At 41.9% G+C, this 11,081-nt stretch overlaps 1 protein-coding gene across 2 annotated transcripts in view; it reads right to left on the bottom strand.

The window, feature by feature from the left end:
• Window positions 1-4,738: 4,738 nt before the first annotated feature.
• The window catches only part of efna2a (ephrin-A2a), an 80,826-nt gene continuing 74,483 nt past the window's right edge, over window positions 4,739-11,081 (bottom strand). For both annotated transcript variants that reach the window (XM_079370047.1, XM_079370048.1), the window contains exons 3-4: window positions 8,699-8,764; window positions 4,739-7,243 (exon numbers count right to left, since the gene is read on the bottom strand). In XM_079370047.1, the coding sequence (XP_079226173.1) occupies window positions 7,116-7,243; window positions 8,699-8,764 (194 nt within the window). In that variant the 3' untranslated portion in view covers window positions 4,739-7,115. The remainder of the gene's footprint in view (window positions 7,244-8,698; window positions 8,765-11,081) is intronic.

Below are 11,081 nucleotides of genomic sequence, written 5' to 3'. Positions count from 1 at the left end.
AAAAAACAAATGCCACACTTAGACACGATGGGCGTTAGGTTGATTGACAATGACTGTATGCTTACATGTATGACTGTTATTACTGTAAGCAGAATGTGTCTGAGAGTATTTGTATGATTTTATGTCTGCATTTGCACCTGTTTTATTTTTATTTATTTATTTTATCTGGGTATATCTTCTTTGATTACTACCTGTATGTTTTATCGGCTTTGTTTTGTGTATTGATAATTTGATGTTTGTGTTACGAACCCTACTTTTGTTTGTTCAACTTTAATAAATAAGAATGGGGAAGAGAAATATATGCCACAAAACAATTGGCAGAAGTATAACTATGTTGTTCCTCCCTTTTTTACATTACTACACTCCAAAAATTATTGATATATTTATTATTAATATAATATAATATATTTAATATTTAATCAAAAATATATCTTTTGAATGAAATGTGCTAGAGGAGCCAAAGAAGGCTTGCCGAGTGGCCCTCTTTATTTGAAGCCTTTATAATTGTGAGGAAAATGTTTTACTTGTGCAACCCTGTTCAGTCCCTTGCATTTGCTTGTGACATAAGCACATCATGCTTAGCCACTTTTTATGCCCATCGATTTAGTTTGATTAGTTGTACTTCAAAGAAGGAGGAACTCTGGATGAGCGCCTGAACGCCGTAAATGACGACTGACATGACGCTGCGCATGTCACGTCATATGACTCCAGAGGAAAAGAGGCGCTGCCTCGTTTTCCCCACATGAGTGCAGCATTTACCCTTCACCCGGACCTCCCCCTCCCACCCCCCACCCCGAATGCTGGCTGTTTTACATGAACACAGGCCACTGGATATTTTTCAGAGTGTCTCTAAGAGTTGCTCTGAAATGTGAACCTCTAGCATTATTTGACTCTGCTCTGTAATCCCCCCCCCCCCAGTTTTTATACTTTTAAACCACAAAAGCCAGCTCAAGGTGACTGCAAAGACACTGGGCTGAGTGCCAGCCAACATATCAACTCACTATCTCTATAAAAGGCAAGTTTTTTATCTCACTCTTTCAGTCTGAGACTTAATAGTTTTCCCTGTTGGGTCAACTAAAGCTAAATATCTACAAGCTGAACATTTTGTGGCAACTCCAAATTTGCTCAAGGGATTCTCCTGAGCTGCCCTCACCAAACTTCCCATGGTGCCCAGGCCCAGCTCTCTCCGCCCATGTATCTTTTATAGAGTCTACATAGCATGCATTATTCAGCAATAACACACAGTCCATCTGGGCTCCTGCATGTGTGTGTGTGTGTGTGTGTCTATGCAGGGGTGTGTGGTCTATAGTTAACTTTCCTGCCGTGCCATTTCACTATTTCACGCCACATCCAACAGTGCTTGAAGAGCTCAGAATTAGTATTTCCTCTGTAATTACAGCTGAGTTATAATGTAAGTGTGTCTGACGGAGGATGTGTGTGTGTGAGAGAGAGGAAGGAAGAAAGGAAGGGGAAAGAATAGAAAGAGGAGTGAGAAAGAGCGATAGAGTAAGTGAATGTGTAATAGTGACTACAGATGGCACGTTCAGGATCAAGCTCTTTCATCATGCTGTTCCTCATTAATAGAGATGGGAGCGCTGCCCTAATTCCATAATTCCTAAATCATGCTGGTTAGTTGAATACGGGGAGACAAAAGTACAGAGAAGAGGGGAGAGTGGATTAGCCTATAGCCTAATAATGTGCCGGAGAGAGCGAGAAATCAACAGAAGAAGAGATGAAGAGACAGAAACGAAGGAGGGAAAGATAGGAGGGAGGTCGCCATCTGCATTTCCTGGAGTGTCTTTTTGGTTGTTGCCAAAATCAACACCATATAGGCCAAATAAACTCTTGCCAATAATTGCCCTGCATGTACGCCAGCCAATGAAAATAGCTGAAATAATCAAGTGATTAAAGGAATCTGGAGGAGTATACGCAGAGATAGAATTGTGTGTGTGTGTGTGTGTGTGTGTGTGTGCGTGTGTGTCAGTGACACAGCCCAGATCCCTAGTTTCTCATGATTTCTAAGCAGCACATCTGTTCATTTCTGGCTCCGCTCCAGTTGTATCACACATCAATCTTTCCTCTCACAAGGATTGAGCTGTGGTGGGAAACGTTTTCGAGGCCGTGCTTGGTCGGGCTTAATTTTACGTTAGGCTAATTCGGCTGGTACCTGATACTTGTAAGGACAAAGAATTGGCCGACCAAGCATGTGTCTCAATATTCAGAGATAATTTCATTCCTCGGTCTCCTTTTCACTGGAGTCTTCTCTTTCTCCATTTAAATTGAACTCTTATGTGAAGCAATTTGATGGAAACTACAGACATCGATAGCCATTAGCTGGCTTTGCACAGGAGGGCCGAGCTCAGCAAGCAAAGATAGGCTCATTTATTATTCATGTTCCTCAGTTTTCCCACCAAAAAAACAATGATTCTGACATTCATCTCGGATCACAAAAAAGAGACACGTTTCAAATAACTCTTTTAAAACAGGCCTAAATGTTTCAAGCTAGAACTGGCCCTTACAAATCCCAAAGGGGGGACGTTTCTATTGTCTATCTGTCTATTCATGTCCAGATATGGGAGCAAAAAAACCTTTTGAGGAAACATTTCATATTCACGTTTTAAATATTTCGCCCTTAGGCTTCACCAGCATGTAATATTAGCTCAAGGACATCTGACTATTTATAGGCACAGGTGTGGCTGATCAAACCTTCCAGTTTCAGGAGAGTCTGTGTAATTATTGGGAAGAAGTAATGTTTTAAAAAAATAAAAAATAAATTACGATTCAAGAACACTCTACGACAAGATAAAGTTATGCATCTGAAATTTCCCTCAAATACAATGACAACCATACAAAACAAATTTGATGAAAGTATGAAGAGTAATAGTTCGTCTAGTTCTGGGGAAAATGGGTCCTTTACTGCCTTTTATTATAGTTGACATTGAGTTTGAGCATCACAAATGATGTATCAATGTATGAGTGGCATTTTACTTTGCATATGGAGTCATGTTTAAACATATGTACAGTCCACATGGTTCTCACTGTGAGGATTATTCACATGCAAAAAGTCTAAACCAAATCTGAGAGGTTTTGAGTGGATTTTAAAAACATAGGTTTTTGGGGGGCAACAGGACAGTGGATAGAGTTGTGTTTGGGCAGAGAGCATGGTAATAAAAATCTGGAAAGGAGCCACAGACTGGATTTCAAACCATGCCACCTGCTTTGAGAGTTACAGCCTCTGCACACGAGGTGCATGAACTGACCTCATTAGGCCACTGGCACCCCAGTTGTGAGATGATAATTAAGGAGTGAAAGATGACATGTGGAGGTGAAAAAAAAGTGTTTATCCCCTTCCTCTGTCTTTGGGGTTTGAGCAAACAACGATGGTGGAAATCGAAAATCTCAAAAATCCTTCCAAGTTTCCATCAAAATGTGCCACAAATCCCGAAACCCCAAGTTTAAACCCGACCACGGCCCTCATCTCCCACTCTCTCCTCCCAACATTTCCTGTCTCTCTTCAGCTGTCTTGCCCAACAAAGGCACCAATGGCCAAATTAAAAGTGAAAAGAATAATGGCACAAATATTTACCAAGGTTTTAGAAAATCTACAGAAGAAAATATTAATTTAGGCAGTTCCATCCAATTACTGTCAAGCAAGTATAAGGAGTTAATCGCATCAAGATACCCAGCTGGTGGTTTTTGGACGCTATAAATACACTGCAGAAGAAGAGGATGCAATGAGGAAAAATATTACAAAGCAGAACAACTTTTGGAAAAGTTTATAGAAATTCAACATTCATGTTTCATGTCCGTAATACTGCTCACATACAGAATCATCTGTATGTGTTTGTCAAGAAACATTAGAGTCACAAGTTGTTCAACTACTGTACAGTATATTGCAAACGTAACTATATCTCCAATGTTTGGCTGGGATGCTTGTTTTTGAGATTGTGCGGATCATGCCCAGATGTGATAAGGTGGCATAATTACACACGCTCTTTCTATTCTAATCCATCTCTTCTTGTTTTAAACTTCTGGTGACTACAGCTGGGGATTTCTTGATTTGTTTGAGGAGTATTTTGTTAACTGCAAGTTGACGAAGAGTGTGAACAAGTGGATGAACGTGCTCTAACAGATATCTGCAGTGATTTAAGATTTCAATAAAAACACTCCTGTAAACCACTGGTTAAATCTCACAGTTATCATTGACTTGCCATCATGTGTTTTTTAAAAGAAGATCTCTAAAGGTAATAGTAAAATAGAGCCTTAAAATGCTTTAGTCGGATTAAAGAGAGAAAATTTCCTACAGAAATAAAATGGCTTAACAATGAAAAACTCAAGAGTATGATTACTTCAAAATGGTTACAGAAGAACAGTACTTGAGTAAATGCCCTTTCCATCTCTGCTGGGCCACCGTGCTGAAAATCTGATTGAAACCAGAGAGGAAAGGCTATCAAACTATTCGGTCTCCATGTTGTCAGGGGTTCAGATTAGCTGTCACATCGCTGAGGGAGAAACAGCTGAAGATTGGAGAGGCTGATTTCATCTGAATAATTTCATGCTTTGACTGGCAGAGCTCGACGCTCGCCGTCCCAGGACTTTTGACGTCAGAATATGATAGACACGGCAAAAATAAAGACCCAGGTGGTGCAGACTGATGCGTGAATACAATCATCAGGAGGAGGAAATAACACAACAAATGAAAATGAACTCACATTTGCAATGAAGAAACTCCACTTGGTTTTTGTTTTTTTTCGAGTAGACAAAAAGACAATCTTTATTTGTGTGTTTCTCTCCTTGCTCGGACGTCGGTGTTTTACTTTTGACTCGACTGACTTTAATGACTGAGGTCAGCATCCACAAAAAAACACCACAAACAGAAAAAAAAAAGGAGACAAACTCATACATGACGCTCAGACCTGGAGGCCTCCTACCTACCACTACCAACCATGGATCACAAACCAGAGAAGAAGAAGAACGATAGAAGGACAGCATCAGTGGAATAGAAGAAGAGAAAACACATTTTTTTAATCTTCCACAGGCTAGACCCCATCACTGCATCCCACACAGGAGTAATTAACAGTGATTTTAAATGCTACAAAAATAAGATGAAACAGGGAAGGAAGTGCTTCCCCTTTGTTTGTGTGTGTGTGTGTGTGTGTCTTTGTACATGTGTGTATGTGCATGCCATGTCGCTGTAAATGTTTGCATGTGCTTTTCTACATATGTCTGCACTGTGTTAATCTGTACATGTGTGTATGTATGTGTGTTCACAGTGCTTGCTCATAATGTTCACTTCCCAACATTAAAGAAGTTTCAGTCCCATGATGCACACACACTCCCCCCCCACACCCACCCCTGTGCTCCCCCCTCTCTTTGAGTTTTTTTCCCTTTATAGTCGTGTCCATGAATGCTCCCACAGTCTCAGAGGAACAGTCTTGTTATCAAAGACTGCATGTGTGTATGGTATTCACGTCTGTGTGTGTGTGTGTGTGCTTGTGCATGTGTGTTTTTTGTGACGCTACCACACACACACACACACACACACACACACACACACACATACACACCTTGCCTGGTTAGCCACAGTCTGTGTGCTTTCCCTTATTGGTTTAACCCTCAGACCTGGGACCAGCTTCAGTCTGTGTTTACGTCCATGGTGATCCGGCCCCTGGCTCCGAGGGCTGATTTCCATTTCAGTTTCACCTTTTGGGTCCATTTATCTCCCGGCCCGCCTCGAGCTAATCCATCAATGAGGGGAGAAACAGTGCGAGGAGAGAGGGTTGTTTTTTTTGATGTCTGAAAAAAAGTCTCAGGGAAAGCAAGAGAGCGGTAGCAGGGTGTTTTTTTGATTTTTTTTTTCCCCCATGAAAAAATATATCATCATTACAAACGAGATTGATCTGAAGGATTCACAGTGGTCATGCAACTTGAGTGTCGCCTCCTTCTTTTTCTCACCTGTGCCTCGTTCGTTCTCACGTCACCCACCTCCTGCCCGCCCCCTCCATGCCCTCAAAACCCACCGATCTGATAGAAGTAAGTGACCACAGTTGTAATAATACAGAAAGACAAAGAAGTGGGTTACCAGTGGTACATTCATACATAAGAAAGTCACTTTTCCAAAAGCCACCCGAACCCAATCGAGACGTTAGACAGTGCTGAATTAAGCCTATGCTGTCCAGGCTGTGATAAATGCTTTGTTTAGAAACATGAATAAGACAAAACACAACCCACCTGAAAATATACACCTCATCAAAACCCACCCGGAACACCCACCCACCCCTCACCCTCCCTCTGAACCAGCCTATGATTATACTTGTCATTTTAATGTGAAATCTGAGTTTCTCATAAAAAATAAAACTGTGATTTCTTTTATATCACATTTCTGTGACTCTACACTGCTCCTAAAATATCAACACATATAATATTACATTTCCCATACGGCCATTCAAACATGTGCCCGCATTGGTTTGCTTTCTCTTCTGCACGGCTCGGGTCACTCTTCTCCTCTTCATCTCTGTACATTTGCTCCTTGCAGACTTGGAAAAGGTCCAGATAATATAGAATTTCAATTACAATGCAGGCTTGGCCACCTCCAATTCTTGGTTTGACAATGGGACAGCAATAGGAGAAAAAATCCAATTTTTGTGCATCCAGGCCTGTCGCTTAATGCATCCTGCCGTGATTGCATGATAGGAATTTGCCCTGGAACGACAAGTTTAATCATAGCTGTGGCTAAATCTACCCCATCAGCCACCAGGAGTCAATAGTCAAATCAAAAAAAAAAGGACCTCCTGATATGAGTGCAGAGACATTTCCCTTGTGTTTCTCAGCTGAGAGGTGTTGTTCCACCCAGAAATCTGAGATCAGAGATGGAGGGAAGCTTCCAGAAACGACCAAAATCCTCTCAGCCAGGCCTGGAAAGTGTGTCCGTGGCTGGGCATGGGAGGGACTGGCAGTGGGGGTGGTTGGTGGTCGCATAAGAAGGTGGAAGGTGGTTGGACAGAGACAGAGGGCTTCCCTGAGGGGTGGTGGATTAAAAGAGGGACAGCCAGCCCAGCCCAGCGACCTCAGGGTGGGAACTCCAAGAAGAAGAGGAGAGGAGGGGTTGGAGGGGGTCACACCCAGGAGAAGAGGCCCAGGAGCAGTGAGGCCAGAGCTGCTAACAGGGCCACAGACCCTCGTGGCCTCCAGCTCGGACCTCCGTCAGTCAGGAAGGGCTCAGGAGAATCATATCCCGACCCATCTGAAACGGAGAGAAGAGAGAAACGACAAAACATCTGTGCTGAGAAAGACACACAGACAGATCAAAGACAAAAAATAAAAAGTGATTTAAAGAAAGAGAAAAAAAGATAGACAAGTGGAACTGTTAAGAAAGGGAGGTGTGGTAAAGCGTGACAAACCACAAAACTCAAACCAGTCAAAAGCAAAGGAAAGGCAGAAGAGAGGGGATGTCAGAGAAGGATGAGGGTAGGAAAGAGGAAGGAGGGGGGAGTCGACAGCAACCAAGCTCTGCAGGGGAGTTTAACCAACCTAATTACAGTTTAATCACACAGACTCCGAATCTGGAGCAGCTGACACGCACACACAAATGTGTCGAAACACACGTTCAATCACACACACACGTGCAGCCGCTCACAGCTCACCCCAGTGACAATATTTCACAGATGAGATGGAAGTTGCAATGTCAGACAGATTACTTTAAGAGCAGAATCAGAAAAAAGGAGCTGCAGGAATGTCAGAATAAAAGACCGTATGTTGTTTCAGTAATTATAGAGGAGGAGAGACTTCCCTTTCCCCCCCTTTAGCGCAATGTGGAATGATCTGAGCCTGGAAAGCTGCAAAAGGCCGACTCACATCCTTTTGCTAACATCTTCAAAGCCGTGTCATTATCTGGGGAAGATGAGCGGGTACCCGCTTTCATCTTAAGTCGCTCTTTATTAGGCATTAGGGTAGAATCCCCCTTTGACAAGTCTTACAGGTAGATTTTTCTAAAGATAGCACAAGTGTAGCATAAACCCTGCTGTAGTTTGATCCCCATGTATTTTATACCCTTTTGTCAGGTTGTTTTAAGTGGCTCAATCATAGGCGTCGACATTAATATAAAAATGTGCAAAAAACTACATTTCCCAAGCTGAAATCTGCTTGGAGAAAGGCAACCATATTTCTTTTTTTTTTCACAAGTCTGATACAGACGGGGAATTGCGTTAAAAAATATGAAGTGTCTATTATTAGACGCGGCTTCGACAGTATACATTGGGTTTTATTATTAGATTGCTCTCTTGTTTCTTATGAGCGGATCGAGCTTGGCAGAGTAGGTTACATTTTTTTTCGAGAGAGCACTTTAAGCCTGCTCTGCTCTCTTTCTGCAAGGACAGAAGGTCTCCCTCACACCCACAGTGATGTGATGTGATTTGATGTGAAGTGCGTATGCCACTTTGTGCCTGTGTGCATGCGCCTCATAGTCTGCGTGGATGTGTCAGAATGTGTGTGTTTTCATTGTGTGTGTGTGTGTGTAGGTGTTAAAGTGTTGCCTGGCTGCTCTGTGAATCAGAGCAGAGAGTGTTGCCGGGGCATTCTATCAGACCTCTTATTCCCCTCTAATTTTACTTTGATAGCCAATCTGGACCTTTAAGTGTGTGTGTGTGTGTGTGTGTGCTGGTGTATGTGCGTAAGTGTGTGTAGTCAGAGCGTGACTTACCTGGAGGTCTGACATACACCTTCAGCTTTAGACATGCTCGCCCCACATGGTTTGGGTGAGGAGACGCTGTAAGAAGCAGAGAGATTGAAAGAGGAGATTAGTTGGGAGATGAAGCGATTTGTGCTGCTTATTGCACTCCCAAAGTAATTGAAAACATTTAATATATTTTTTGTTAAATCTTGTTCTCTCCCTGAGTGCTGCAAGGCTTATTATCAGGTGGCTGGGTGAACTGGGAGTTAACAGAGACAGTGCTATAATGCTCATATAGCCCTGGGGCAGAAATAAGATTTTGCTACCTGCTATCTCCCACCTGTTTCTTCTTTCTGTATTACTTTCAGCTACAGGTAGACACAAACTAAGTGAGTAACATTGTCCTTATATGAGTTTATTTATTTGACATATGGTCTGTGCTGCCAAATTAAATAATCCATGTTTTTTTTCTTGCCCATGAAATAACAATAATCTATAATGAAATACGTCTACACACAAAGAGTTTTATAAGATTAGAGATCATTCTTTTTATTGACCTCTAATGATGCGACTGACTGACACTGTTACATAGAAAGGCGTAAATCTTAATATGAATGGACATCGATGTACAACATCCAACATTTAAGTTTTCAAAAGGAATAACAGGTTTCTAAACGTGTCTTCAAATTAATAACAGAAAGACGGCATCACTTTTTTTATGAGATGCTTTTTATGAGGTACTTTAGTTTGCGTCGATGTTGGCACCCCCAGTGGACAAAGGAGTGCATCTTATCTTTTTGATGTTTCTGTTCTGCACACGTGTAAGTCGTTTTCTTTTTTTTAAAAATTATTATTACAAAGACTCTCATCTGACTTACCTTTAACTGTCAAACATGTCCGTCATCAAGAATCATTGGTATGGGGGAAATAAAGGCTGTTTCTGCAGGGTGCTGTCAGTCACTTCTGACTGACACTCACCAGGCGGCTGCAGTTTCAGGCGTTAATAATGATTGTGGTCTCGTTTGCTTTATTCAAATTATAAAGAGGCATCAGTATTAATGTCAGTCTGTTTCATAACCAATAGAAAACTCCCCACAGGAGATTTAAATAATTAGACAGGAACAAGCTAAATGCCTTTATGCATTAATTAGATATCTATTCACAAACAAATGATTTATTTTACCATGTGACATAATGTGTTTGAACTCATCATAGTGCAACCTTTTTATAGGATGGCAGGTAGAACCAGTTGATATAGTGAATATTACTATTCTGCACACATTGGTGTGGTGCACTGGAGAATCTCCTTTTACTGCCTACAGGTCTTAAAGGCTGACTTCTATTGACATGGACATACTGACTGTGGCTGACATTTTTGTCTTGTTTAAATAACAATTATAACAGTAAAGTAAAGGAGAGCTTTATACTGTAATTAACGTAAAGCAAACCTGTCAAAGTTGGTTATTAAAGGGTGGCAAAGCAGGTATTTGTTCTGAGTCATTTCAGAGTCAGCCCTCGGTCATTTATTGTAATTGGACATTAATGTAGTCATTAAAGCAGCCCATTACTTTCTGCAAGACATTCATCGCTTCAAGCAGTTATAGAATTTCTTAGATTATGTCCTTTTAAGTTCTCTTAAATCCATGCTCCTGAGCTTGTGAACTCCCGTAAACATTGTTAGCACTTCAGGCTATGTAAACAAGTCTGTGAGGGATTCAGTCACGCTCACAGGGAAATACAGGCTTTTCAAAATCGACCTGACTCGAATGTCTTTGGAATGGGAGTAAGTAAAATGCATGCAAATTCCCCACAGACGCAGGTCCCTGTTGCTGAGAGGTGACAGTGCTAACCACTGAGACACCGTACCGCCCCGGCTGAATACCAAAAAAATGAGAAAATGTTAAAAAGTAGCTGTGATTCCAACTTCAAAGTGGAGTAAATGAAATTGAATCTGGGTTTTTAGTCCCACCTCACTCTGATGTGAAATAGAACTTGAGACCTTAAAAGCAGACGGTGACTGACTCTCTGAGCGCCCGTGCATGTATGCAGACAGACATACACACACACACACACACACACACACACACAAAGACACTCACACTCGTATACAGTATGAGGATGTGAGAAAGACACACTGGTGCTTTCAGGAGTGTGCGTGAGAGACCTATTGGCCTTCTCCCTCGAGGAAGTCCGCCTCGTCAGAGCCCACAGTGACCCAGGAGAGGACCATCATCAGGATCCACAGCGCACAGGAAATAAATCTGACCCTCCCTGTGCCCTCTCCTCCCCCTCTTTCTCCACACTACTCCTCCCTCCTTCCATCTATGTGCCCTTCACCTCCTCTTCTCTTTCATGGCATCCCTATAGTCCACTTCTTTTGCCTCACTTTTCTTCCAATCATCCACCTCCCCTC

This window comes from Symphodus melops, assembly GCF_947650265.1.
Source record: "Symphodus melops genome assembly, chromosome: 19".
NCBI classification, from domain to species: Eukaryota; Metazoa; Chordata; class Actinopteri; order Labriformes; family Labridae; genus Symphodus; species Symphodus melops.
The sequence above is the reverse complement of the archived record's forward strand: the minus strand, read 5'-3'. Positions and strand labels throughout refer to the sequence as shown.